The following is a 13,726-nucleotide window of genomic DNA, read 5'->3' on the forward strand; positions in this document are numbered from 1 at the left end:
CTAGGAATTGAGAATTCAGGATCACCAAGAACATACTGTTGTTTTGATTAGAGTGTCTGCTATTCTAGTGAAGCACAGGAAATGGAAAGGGTGGGAAACTACTGTTTAAGAGAAATTAGGGCATGATTACTTATTAAAGCACATCCATGAACTAAAGAATTAATTACTTATTAAATTATCTAGGAAAACTGTACTAAAGAGTAGACTATAGCTACAGAAGTCATTTGCATGGAGCCCTACATGAGAGGTGAGAGGGTGCTAGGCGTCACGTATAGATGCTTATCTGAATTTCATAGCAAGGAGCAGACAGAGGCTCAGTAGATGGAAAATTGTTAAGAAGCATCAGGTGTGAGGGGATTCTGATGAAACACATCTACAGGAATCTTGCTGGTAGCCATATGAGGAGATATAACCTGAGGCATTGTTGGAGAAAAGGGCTCTGAGTGAGACAGAGAAGATTATCAGATAGTAAGGGTGGAGGTTTGTGCTAAACTGACTTAATATCATTGTTGGCTGAAACAGAATGCTATAAAGATTTGCATAGACAGGCTTAGCACAAGATTTAGAGGTCTAAACTAAGATGAGCCAAGTATAATTTAACAGATTTTTCTCTATAAACAGGTATCACAATGACTTTCAGCAACAATAATGTCTAACTCTCTCTGGCTTAAGCATCCATAACTGCTTTTCTTGCATTACAAATTCTGGACTTTGTCCACATTTGGTAGTGTAGAGGAGACAGATATTGTATCTTCTTTCTCCACTTGCATGGGAAACATGTTCATGAAATAATGTACAGAAAAAAATTGGTGTCTCTATGTGTATCACTTACCATTGTATTGCTGTAATAGAATACCATGACCAGGGCAACTTATAGATGGAATGGTTTATTTGGAGCTTATGATTCACAGGATTAGGGTTCATAATAAGGGGGACAATATGGCAGCAGGTGGCAGACGTGACAGTTGTAACAGTGGCTGAGAGCTCACGTCTCAAAACACAAACAAGAAGCAGAAAGCCCACTAGAAACAAGTGCATGGCCTTTGAATGCTCGAAGCCTACACCTGGTGACATAATTCCCCCCAGCAATGCCAGATCTTCTAAATCGACCAAACAAAGTCACTAACTGGGGACCAAATATGTAGATATCCCAGAATATGGGGACATCTCATTCAAACCACTATACTGTTTAATAAATATTATATATCCTTAAAAAGTAAGAAAGTTTGACGTGTGATATTGGCACCTGATTTATTCCACATAAGGAAACTTACGTTTCATTCATGTATTTTAAATTTGGGGAAGGGCATGTGTGGAGGTCAAAGGACAATATATAGTAGACAGTTTTCCACTTCCACTATTGAGTGCCGTAAATTCAGGTCACCAGTCTTCTGGAAGATGTATTTACCTTGCAAGTTTCATCTCGCAGGCCCACTATTTATCTTTTTAAATGGCCTTTTAAGGGGCTAGCGCCACTGGGCCCCATACCTACAATAATTAAAATGAGAACTTTCCTGCAAAATATGTGTCACTCAGTGAAAAGAGTGACAGGTCACATGGAGCATCTTGGTGGTTCTCAAATGAATCTCAATCAGAAAAAAACTGTAAATTATGGTATGTACAAAAATATGTAAACTATGATTCCATTTTGATCAAATATGTAAAAAAATTCATTAAAATATTATTGTCAAAATGGCAAGATGCTTATTTTTCCTTGAAAGGAAAAATTCATCTTTAATGAATATATATTTTATTTTATTGAGAAAATCATAATGATTTGGAATACTTCTGAATCTTGGGTTTTTTTATTGAAAATAGATTATTCTCTCATACAACATATCCTGCTTATAGTTTCCTCTGCCTCCACTCCTCCCATTTCCCTCTACCTCACTCTCCCCCAGATGCACTCCCCCTCTGTTTCCTCTTCAGAAAGAGCAGGCCTCCAAGAGATGACAGTCAAGCAGGACAAAACAATATGGAGTAAGACAAGGCAACAGCCCTCATATTGAGGCTGGACAAGGCAACCCAATAGGAGGAAAAGAGTCGCCCAAACAGGCAAAAGATGCAGAAACACACCTGCTCCCACTCACAGCAGTCCCACAAAACACCAAACTAACAGATGCAGCATGTACTCTGAGGACCTGGTGCAGACCCACGCAGGCCCTTGCTTGCTGCATCAGTCTCTGTGAGCCCATGTAAGCACTGCTTAGTATTCAGTGGGCCATGTTCTCCTGGTGACTCACGTTTTTTAAGTTCTGGGTTGTAGTAGATAATGGTTACTATTATTTACCTGTGTTTTCTTCTACCTAAAAAATTCTTAAGTTCTCTTTATCTAACATTTTAACATTGAGGTTCATGAAGTGTCTTAACTTAAATCTCAAAATGGACACTGTTTCCATACAGTAAAACCCAGAGAGAGCAACTGAAGAAATTTCCATATTTCTCATTTACCCTTTTCCACTTATTAGCATAACTTTTTAGCAAATGATTCTTATATCATGAATAGGTTGCTAAAGACATAAAAGGTCGAAGCATCCCTGAGCAAAGAGACTAGGCAGGATATCTAACCAGTGGAGAAATCATAGGAGACCTTCATCCAGTCCTTTCATCCCCTGTCCCACCCAAGGGTTTGTCTTTGAACACCTCCTCTCTGTTATTTAATTTTGTTTTATGTGTTTATGCATTTTACCATCACCATTTGTGTGTCTAGTGAGTGCTCAAATTGAGAATAAGAGAGGATTAGACCCCTAGAACTAGAGTTAAAGATTATTGGGAGCCCCAAGTGTGTCCTGGGAGCTGAACTCGGGTCTTCTGCAAGACAAGCAAATACTCTTAACTGCAGAGCCATCTCCCTAGTCCCTCCCCTGTTTTTTTTTGGGAGACCCACCTGGATTCAATCCATAAACTAGGGAAGTATCCTAGGGTTTTTATTCCCACCAGGAGACATTAGACTTGAATATGCTGACCCATACTACTCCAGGGTGTTTCTTATTCTAAGGTAAAACCATGGTTAGGCTGAAAAACTATTCAAAATTACCTGGAAACAGTTTTTTTTTCTTAAATAACCCACAAAGCACAACAGCAGGGTACTAAATGATCCCAGACAACCTTCCTCTAAAAGGAACCTTCGCACATCTCCCCAATAGTTCACTGTGACAACACATACTCCATCCTCTAGGACAGGATAAAATCAGATTTCTGTAAATGCCTGGAGTGATAGGGCCTGGGGCCCAATGCTGTCACCAATACAACCAGTCATAAAGACATTAGGATTGTTGGGTGGGGCTTCCTAGCCAGAGATTAGGGATTTAAAGACTGAATGATGTACAGCTGGGCTAGATTCTAGATCCCGAGGAACCATTGAAGAACTGAGTCAGTGGAGTGCACAAGTACAGCATTGGACATCTCAGGTGAGGCCCTGGCTCTGCCAAGGTAGACAGGGACCTAGAGTAGAGCCCTGGAGAGACTCCCTGGAGAATGAGGCAAACCCATTAGGAATGAGAAAACCTTACACTCAGGAGCCTAAGTAGAGAATCAGAGAGGAATGAGTGGAGGGTCGAAAGAGCCAACCAGGCCCTTCAGGCATCCAACTTTGTGCTAGATCCCTATGAGTGTAAGTCTGAGCCTGGTCACAGGGAGTGTCTGTTGGTCCCCTGCACAGTGGCAGCCATGCCCAGTGCTTCCCATTCAGTTAGGATCACCTTTTCCTATATCAATACAAGTTAAAACCTCAGGTCTCTTCTGACCTGTACAAAAGGAATACCAAGCAGCATGCCCCTAACCTGACGTCTTCTCGGGGAGTTGAATGGAAGACTGGAAAGTCTTGAGCTGACTTGCTGAGAATGCTCTCCTCTTCGCTCCAATCCTGCTGGTGGCTCTGGCTTCTAGTGGCATGACCTTGTGAACCCTTTCCTTTTTGAGGCAATAGCAGAGACTCAGGAGGCACAATGACAACTGTATGTCAGAGGGATGAGTAGGCGTTGTCTTTCTTATGTTCTCTTAGCTCTTGTAGTTCCCTTACTCTGTACAAATCCTAGGCGTACTCTGCCTTACGTCCTTAGTTACAGCTTTAACTTTTGGAATCATGGGGTATGTGAACATCTGTCTGATAACTGAAGCTCACACTACTTACTGTTTCCATCCCTAGAGCCATGAACAGCCACTCATGTTGGTGGCCTAACAAATATCTCCATATGTTTTCTTCAGAAAAACCACATCCTTAGCTTTTTCCATAAATACTTGCTTAGATAAATACTTGGAATAGTTCAAAATCTTGATCCACTATTGGTACCTTAATTTCTAGTGAAGAAGGAAAAATTTTTAAACTTTGAAATACGTAGACTGGGATTTCTCTGTTTTTCCTCTAGGTACTTGAGACATGACTCCCACTGTCTTCCTAGTCATCCTGTGCTTGGGAGTGGCCTCGGCTACTGAATCCCCTGATCCTACTCTGGATGCTGAAGAGCAAGAGCCGAAGATAAAAAATGAAAAGCTGGTTAGTAACATGGGGACTGTTCAAAAGGATCTCAGAAGGAATAGTCCTGGCTGTTAGGAGTACATAGGCTTGAAAGAGATCATAGGGTCCAACCATCACCAAGGAATTGCTGAAAGTTGTATACTATGAACACGAGATGGCCTGCATTGTGGACATGCAGGGTGTGGAGAATGGCTGGCTGTAGTGTCCTGAGATCCCTCTCCACGGCTCCTCTTTATCTGTCTCAGCAAGTCCACTTGGTCAGCTTGTATGTGGAGTTAATAGGAAGGAAATACTGCTATTTCTGTTATTTCTAGGATGAAGAAGGATTCAGAAGAGGGATGTGGGAAGAGTTTATGAAGAAGGTTGAACTCTATAATAAGGAAAATGGCCAGGAGGACAAGGATGACTTCAACATAGAAATGAATGTCTTTGATCACTTGGTGAGTGTGGCTTAGAAGGCCTAACTCTATGTTTCTTTACATCACATTTTTACAGTTAGTTTGTTGGTTTTCAATGTCTTATTTGCTCTTTCCATGAAGACTGATGATGAATTCGTGAAAATCATTGATAAAGTTTTATACCCAATGCTTGGAGAGAAGGAAAAAACTCAAACACAGCCAGTTGGTGATGTCCCTAAATTTGAGGATTTGGCGGGGAGCAGTGCTGTGACTCCTGTACAGGATCAGGTAAGATGGTGTCATATCCCCACACCCAACTACCCACTGGGAAGCTAAGAAGGAACTGAAGTTCTCACTTATGTCAGCTGTGGAAAAACACACAGTTCACTGTTGACTAAGTCTTCTGTTCTGCAGATTGTGGCTACAGTTGATATTTGTTTGTAGGTGACAACCAGATTGTGGCTACAGTTGATATTTGTTTGTAGGTGATAACCGGATTGTGGTTAAAGTTGATACTTGATTGTAGGTGACAACGTTTTCTTCTTGCTCAGGGTAGATGTACTGCTTGTTGGACTTTAAACATGGCCGGTGCCCTTGAAGGGCAGGTGTTCCACGGGAGGTATTGTGACAAAGCCACCTTGCTGCATTCCTTCTAATTAATGCAACATGTGCTTTGCTTCCAGCCAGAGTAACGTGGATGGCAACATAAAGTTAGCCAAGGAGTGAAGCAATCACTGTGCCTTTGTCTCAGAGGCTTCTACCCCAAGATGTGAGATGCCTGATGGTGAAAAAGAAGGTCTGTACTAGAGGAAGGGGAGCAGAAGCAGCAAGGGGCCTCCCCATCACAGGATCCAACACTCAAATCCCTTAAGAGGAACATAGTTGTGAGAACTCCAGGCATGCTCACACTAAACAAACAAACAATCAAACAAACAAAAACTTACAAACACTTCAACCTATGCTCTCAACTCCTATATATTAATGATTCTCAGAATGATTTTTAGATTAAACTTTAAAATAAAGACTATACAAAGCTATGTCTTTAAAAATAAAGCTTTATTTAAAATGCAGTATTCTGGTTTCTTTCTATTTTTGTGGAAGTGACTTTTTATGTGGTTAACACGTAATTCTGCTTGAAGGTGTACTCACTGTGGGATGGTATTCTGGGAGGAAGTATGAGTGAGTCTTTTCATTAAGGAGTCAGTATTCCATCCTTGATTAAGCTTTGTTTAGAGGGTTTTACACACCCTATATTGGCAATGATCTGAAAGTCTATTTGAAAACTTCTGGAATTCAATGATTTTAATTTACATGAATTCGACAAGTGAAAATTGTTTGCATTCAGTGCAAAGAGATGGCCCCTCTTTCTGTTCAGCTGCACTGCACCTGTACTGTGAACTTCTTTTATGTTTTAAATATATTAAAAGATTTTATTCATCCTCAAATGAGATCAATGGGTGAATGGATAATAAAGCTGAAAATCTTATAAGCAGGACATGCTCAGCAGAACAAAAAAGCAACCACTAGTGCACAGGGCAGGGAGTCTCAGGAGCATCGTGCTGAGGTAAAAAGCCAGGACAAATTCCAAACAGTTATTGCAGCTAAGATTTTAAAGATTACACTCTGATCTAAACTCTTTTTACTTTTTAACAATGCATATATTTTCTGAAAATTATGCATCAATAATAGTAACTTAAATTTTTTTTTATAGCTTTTATTTTTTGAGATTAAAATTACATAATTTCTCCATTCCCTTCTTTCCTTACCAATACTCCCATATGCCTCTTCCTGCTGTCTTCCAATTCATAGCCTTTTTTTCCACAAAAAAATTGTTACATATATTCCAAATTACATAAAAACAACCTGCTCAGTCTATATAATGCTAATTGTATATAAGTTTACAGGTCTGACCCTGTGGTATTGGATAACCAATTGTTGGGCTCTTCCCTGGAGAATGCTCTCTTACTTTCAGCATTCCTACATTGCTAGGAATACATAGTTTTACTATGTATACTAGTAAATATACAATCATTAAAATGATAATAATAAATATTATTTATAATTAAATTATTATCAAACATTTAAGAAACATAGCAGAATTCTTGCTGTTTATGGGCAGTAAGAAGGTGTCCCATGACTCACAAGTCTTGAGTTTCCCTTAGTCTGTGCTTTAGGTCAGATTAGAAATACTGGAAAGATTTTCAAGATCTGTAAAGAATTGTGTTGGATTTTGATGGCAGTTGCAATGAATCTGTAAATTGCTTTTGGTAGGATGACCATTTTCAATATTAAATCTTACTGATCTATGAGCATGCGGGATCATTGCATCTTCTGATATCTTCTTAAATTTCTTCTCAATGATTGATGATTTTGATATCTTGCCATCTACTCCCTTTGGGCATTATTTCTTCCTTTTGTTCTAGATCTTTCAGACATGCTATTTAGTTGCTAGTGTGAGATCTCTCAAAAATTTTTATGTGAGTACTTAGTGCCATGAACTTTTCTCTTAGGACTACCTTCATTGTGTCCCATAACTTAACTTTGGGTATGTTATGTACTCATTTTCATTTAAATCTGAGACAGTTTTGATTTATTTATTGATGTCTGTCTTGACCCATTTTTATTCAGTATTGAGTTGTTCAGTATCCATGAGTTTGTAAGCTTTCTGTTGTTGTTAATATTCAGCCTTAATATGTGATTGTCAGAAAGAATAAAGAGTGTTATTTCAATTTTTTTGTATATTTCTTGAGACTTGCTTTGTGCCCAAGTATATGGTCGATTTTGGAGAAAGTTCCATGAGTGGCTGAGAGAAGGTAGCAGACAATGCTAACCAAAGAATTTACCTTGACCACATTGCCAAAAGTCAGGAACACTGCAAACATGAAGTGTTTTCTTTCATTATGATTGTAATATTGAAATGAACTCTATTGCTACTATCTGTGTATACCAATTTTCTGCTTAGAGATTCATCCAGTTCGACTTGGAGAGATTATGCATTTTTTAGGAAAGTATCCATCTATCCATCCAATTCTGCTTATAACGAACATCCAAAAATCTTCAAATCTCAATTATTAGACACCAAGTATTCAATAAAATTCTGGGGAACATCAAAGGAACATGGCCATACATCACATGTAGGAATTTATATTTCCTGTAGTTTCTCAGCCAAACAACTGTATTGTTTTCCAATTGTTGTTACATCTGCTTTGTAATCATATGCACAGCTGTGCTAGTCAAAGTAATGGTGAAGTCCACACAGCAGTTTCCTCCTGTCCAGTCAGAACCTGTAGGCCCACCTAGTTCTGTGTGCATGAGACATCTATTTTTTGGTTTGAGCAACTCCAATATTTTTTTCTAAAGCTGTGAAGCCCTGGGCTGAGATATTGATGGTCGGGCTGAATGACAAGTTTTTCTAATTTCTCTGTTTTCTTCTGATTATTTGATCCACTCTGAAGATGCTTCTGTCATAGGCTGAGACACTAATGGTTGGTCTGAGGGACTTGTACTTCGTACACCTCTGTTTCCTGCTGGTTGTTTCATCCTCTCTGAAGATGTTCTTGTCTGTCATAGGTTGAGTTGCAGACAAGGCAGCCACAGACAGGTACACATTTCTTGATTCTACAAGTGTGTTGTCAACAGCACCTTCACAGTTCTTAGGCTATCATATGGCCTTCATACAGATGCAGAATCTGAAGTAGGACTGTGGGATCTACCATCTGTCCTCAATGGGTTCATCCTATGAAAATTCTGTTGTTTCTGAAGATTGTTAATTATACAAAACAGAGAACATTCCATGAATCTTAAGATTCTCAGAAGAGCCACATTCTGTATGACACAGCTTTGGCCTGGGATCTGGTTAGTGACTAGAACTATGTTTTTTTTGGCCTGGGATGCCTGACTCACTAGTCAAGCTACCTTATGACTCTACTCTGTAGGTCAGGCTGAGGCTGTAGGGAAAAGATGGAGACACAGGCTGCTCTGCTCCTGCACCAGTAGACTCCTTTATAAATATTTCTCAGGAGGCCCTGGACAGTACAATCCTGGATTCCACCTTTTGGTAGCTACAGTACTCCAGGTGGGACCAGAGACAAACAAGGTACACAGGCCCTGGATCCTGCTTAGTCATGCTCCAGGAACATCCCCATAGCTTTTCTCTGCTTACCTGGGACTTCTCTTCTTTCTCTAGATTTCATTTTGTCCCCTCCCCCACATCATGGGGTTTTGTTTTTTTAAGATAATAATATAATTACATCATTGCTATCTTCCCTCTCATCCATAAAAGCTCTCTCATTTACCCTTCCACATTTACCACTTCTGATTCTTCTTTAAACATTGATGGGGGGGATGTCTTTCTGTATGCTGTGAAAATATGTTGCTCTGATTGGTTGATAAATAAAGCCATTTGGCCTATGGCGAGGCAGCTTAGAGGCAGGCAGAAATCCAAACAGATAGACAGGAAGAGAAAGGAGAGGCAAAGCAGATGCCAGCTGCCACCACTGAAGGAAGAAGATGCCAGCAGACTAGTAAGCCACAGCCATGTGGTAACTTATAGATTAATAGAAATTGGTTAATTTAAGATATAAGAGCTAGCTAGCAAGAAGCTTGAGCCATAGACCATGGCCATGCAATTTGTAATTGATATAAGCCTCTGTGTATTTACTTGGGTCTGAACGGTTGCTGGACCAGATGAGAAACAGGGATTTTATAAGTGGCTGTGGGAACTTGGTGCCAGGTGAGACCAGGAAAACTTCTAGCTAAAAAATGCTGGTCTTTCTTTCATTAATTGTTACTACATGCATATATTCATATACATATATATTCCTAACTATAACTTAAGTCAGTATACAGAATATTACTTCTGCGTAGGTTTTCAGGGCTGACCAGTTGGTATTGGGCAATTCCTTGTTCCCTAGGTTTTTGTGACCTCATTAGTGCTGTCCTACTGCTTGAGAATGGCCTCAGCTGCTCCACCACGTGATCCCAGTTTGGATGCTGAATGGGAGGAATGGAAGATGAACTTTAAAAAATCCTACAGCCCGGTTGGTAACATGGTCACTGTCCAAAGAAAGAATGGCCCTTGCTGTTGGGAGTCTGTAGGCATAAACGTGACCACAGAGGCCAGCCATCATTGAAGACTTAGTTAAGACATGCACTATGAAGGCAAGGTAGCCAGCCTTGCTGATCCTCTGGGTGTGGAGAATGGCAGGCTGTAGCATCCTGAGATCCCTCTCCATGCCTCCTCTTGACTTGTCACTCCACTCCACTTGTATGTGGGGTTAAAATGAAGGAAATACTTTCTCTTATATGTATCAGGATGAAGAAAGATACAGGAGAGCAGTGTGGGAGGATGAGAAGAAGAAGAAGAAGAAGAAGAAGAAGAAGAAGAAGAAGAAGAAGAAGAAGAAGAAGAAGAAGAAGATGAAGGAGCACAACCAGAATATCAGCAGGGCAAGGCCAGCTTCTACATGGGCCTGAATGAATTAAGTAACATGGTGACTGAGATATGGATTGTTAACACTATGCTTCTTCTCTATACATCTTTCTGGTATCTGTTGGTTTTCATTGTTTTATTTGCTTTTAATGAAGACCTATGAAGAATTCAGGTAAATTTGCTGTGGAAATTTAGTGTGGACAGAAGAAGAACTGGATTATGATATAGAGGAATATAAGGATTTGACAAAGGACAACAATTTAACACCTAAGAAGGATCAGGTGTACACTGTCACATTTCTACCCTCAACTGCCCACTAGGAAGCCAAGAAGGAACTGAAGTTGTCACTTAAATCAGCTTTGTAACAACATACATTCACTGTTTGACTAAGTGTTCTGCTCTGTGAACTGTGGCTCAGGGTAAATGTACTTGTTGAGTTTTAAACATGGCTGGTTCCCTTGTAGGACAGATGTTGCAGCGGAAGTATTGTGACAAAGACACCTTGCTGCATTCTTTCTAATTAATGCAATGTATGTGTTCTTTCCAGCCAGAGTAATAATTCTGGAAAGAATGGCAACATTATTTTAACCTCACAATAAAGCAATGTGCCATTGCCTCAGGAGCCCTCTGCCTCAAGAGGTGACCTGTGTGATGGGGACAGGGCTGGACAAGGGGGAAAACAGAAGAATAAACAGCAGGGGACTTTTCCATTACAGTGGCTAGCTTGTACTGTGTGGAATCCAACCCTGAAATTATTTAAGATACACACTTTGATATGAAATCTGAAGCATGATTACACTATGAACACACAGTAAGATTTAATCTGTGCTCTCAATTCCTTTATATTATTAATTCTCACAAGGATCTTTAAATTTGCTTTAATAAAAAAGAATATAAACCACAGTGTCTCAAAATTAAAGCTTCACTTTAAATATAGTATTATGCTTTCTTTCTGGTTTTGTTTCAGTAAGATTTTATTTTGTTAAAAACTTCTGCTTGAAGGATTACCTGGCTGTGGGAAGGTGTTCTAGGAGAAGGAGTGCCAGGTTCTCTCATTATAGAGTCTGTTTCCCATCCTTGGTTGAGCTCTGTTTCCTGGGCTTCAGGTGTCCACTTTCAGGAATGATCTGAAAGTCAACAATGAGTTTTCTGGGATTACAGCTTGTTAATTTGCATGAGATAGCCAAGTATAAATGGTGACTGAAAAGCTAATCAGGGGAGAGATGGCACCCTCTGTCCCACTACCCTGATCCTGTACCATGGATCTCATTTGATATGATCATATCAATGATCTGCACTCGCTGTGCTGTCACCACACAGAAGCCATCTAAAGGATGAGGTCTGAGTGACAGGAGTGTAGTCTATGCTCAAGTGACCCTTTCATAAACCAACAGAGCCCAGTCATGCAAAAAGGTACATGGTTGTCTCATGCTGCAATTGCATTCAGTTTAACCACAAAAGTCGTCATTGTTTAAGAAGGATTCAAATCTCAAAAAGACTGAAGAAAGTCCATTAACTGTGACTACCTGTGAAATTAACACAAAAAACAGTGCCTTACTGACTTTGAACAGTCAAATGCATAGAGTTTAAATTTCCAACCCAAAATGAATGATGGGGACACAACAAGGAATAACAAGTCTGGAGTAAGACAATAACCAATCAGGAAAAGCACCAGATCTTGAATTCTGTGGCTGACACAGACAGCCTACTGCCTCACCTATAACCCCTGTAGGACATGTAGACTCTTTCTTAGATTGCCTCTTAACATATGTTTTGCTTTCTTTGGTGGATATCCCATGGCTCTCTGTTCTCAGCACCTTCAGTGAAGTCCACAGAGTTAGATTTTACTTTCAAATTCCATGAGGGGCCTGTCAGCGCCTGCTTGCCGATGCTCTGACCTGAGAACAAGTGCCTCTCCTCAGTGTCTCTCAGAATCCATGACTCACCAAATTTTGGAATTTTCATGCTTACAAAACCAGTTGTTCACAAATTGCACCACATGGTTTTCAGACTCCTTTGGGTAAAGCTTGGCACTTTTGGATGTTAAATGCATAACCTTCTCTGCACTGATTCTGGGAACTAATTTCCCTAGGGAGTAGTTTTCCAGAATACTCTAAAGTTTCCACAACCAATCCACCCTGACTCTCTCTTTGTTACAGACATGTATTTGAGTCTGTAGGGGAGTCCCTCTCATTTCCACTATCTTAAGTCTCAACAATGACCCTTACAAACACACGTGGATATTTCCAAGAAAGCAGAGCATTTATAAGATACAAAATAGTCAAGTGTTTGTAGGAGCATTAGAAGGTAGACTAGAAGTGTCCAGTCATGTCTCTCCTGCTGCCTCATCACCAGCTTGGAGAAACAGGTGAGGCTGTGGGATGTAGTTCACACTCAAACCCCAGCAGTAATATTGAGAGATATCATTGAACAATGATTGTTAGTTTCTGTTATTTTGCTGTAGGTAATGGTGGTAGTGTGTGTGTGTGTGTGTGTGTGTGTGTGTGTGTGTGTGTGTGTGTTTCCCTTCTTTGGGTTTGCCGCAGTTAGGGATTATTTATTGTCTGTGTTTTCATGGTGCAGTTAACCTTCTTGAATTAGTTTTTCCCTTTAAAGGTACCTTCTATACGGCTGCATTTGTGGATATTATTTAAATTAGATTTTATTGTGGGATATCTTGTTTCCTCTATCTATGGTGATTGAAAGTTTCACTGGATATAGTACTTTGGGTTGTCATCTTTGATCTCTAGAGTCTGTAGCACATCTGTCCAGGCCCTCTGGCCTTTAGAGTCTCCATTTAGACGTCAGATGTAATTCTAAGAGCTTTGCCTTTATTTGTTACATGGCCTTTCCCTCTTGCAGCTTTTACTATTCATTCTTTGTTCTGCGTGTTTAGCGTTTTGATTATTATGTGTCAAGGGAACTTTCTTTTCTGGTCCAATCTATTTGGTGTTCTGTAAGCTTCTTGTACCTTTATAGGCATGTCTTTCTCTAGATTAGGAAATTTTTCTTCTATTATTTTGTTAAAAATGTTTTCTGGGATTTGAGCTGGAATCGTCCTTGTCTTCTATTCATATTATTCTTAGACTTGACTTTTGCATAGTGTCCCAGATTTCCTGAATGTTTTCTGTTAGGAATTTTCTAGATTTAACATTTTTTTTTTAACCAATGTATCTATTTCTTCTGTCCTGTCATATCTTCTATGCCTGAGATTCGCTTTTCGATCTCTCATATTCTGTTGGTGATGCTTGTATCTGTAGTTCCTGTTTGCTTGTGTTGACTTTCCATTCCAGAATTCCCTCAGTTTGTGTTTCCTTTATTGCTTTTATTTTCATTTTCATGTCTTGAACAGTTTTATCTTTTTTCTTCAACTGTTTGTCTGTTTTTTTTGACATTCTTTAAGGTAATTTTTGATTTTCT

The 13,726-nt window shown here is 39.7% G+C and overlaps 1 protein-coding gene across 1 annotated transcript; it reads left to right on the forward strand.

The window, feature by feature from the left end:
* The first annotated feature begins 4,378 nt into the window (after positions 1-4,378).
* Positions 4,379-10,626, forward strand: LOC131910405 (trophoblast-specific protein alpha-like). Its single transcript, XM_059262335.1, has 5 exons — positions 4,379-4,495; positions 4,792-4,917; positions 5,017-5,163; positions 9,789-9,918; positions 10,502-10,626. The coding sequence occupies exons 1-5, from the start codon at positions 4,379-4,381 to the stop codon at positions 10,624-10,626; spliced, it is 645 nt and encodes a 214-aa protein (XP_059118318.1).
* Positions 10,627-13,726: the final 3,100 nt, after the last annotated feature.

The sequence above is a fragment of the Peromyscus eremicus genome, chromosome 5, assembly GCF_949786415.1.
Source record: "Peromyscus eremicus chromosome 5, PerEre_H2_v1, whole genome shotgun sequence".
Classification (NCBI taxonomy): Eukaryota; Metazoa; Chordata; class Mammalia; order Rodentia; family Cricetidae; genus Peromyscus; species Peromyscus eremicus.

Coding starts and splice junctions, on each gene's coding strand:
- LOC131910405 (XM_059262335.1), top strand. CDS start 4,379: ATGACTCCCACTGTCTTCCTAGTCATCCTGTGCTTGGGAGTGGCCTCG. Junction 5,164..9,788: donor TGACTCCTGTACAGGATCAG/GTAAGATGGTGT, acceptor CTTGTTCCCTAG/GTTTTTGTGACCTCATTAGT. Junction 9,919..10,501: donor AAAATCCTACAGCCCGGTTG/GTAACATGGTCA, acceptor GTGGAAATTTAG/TGTGGACAGAAGAAGAACTG.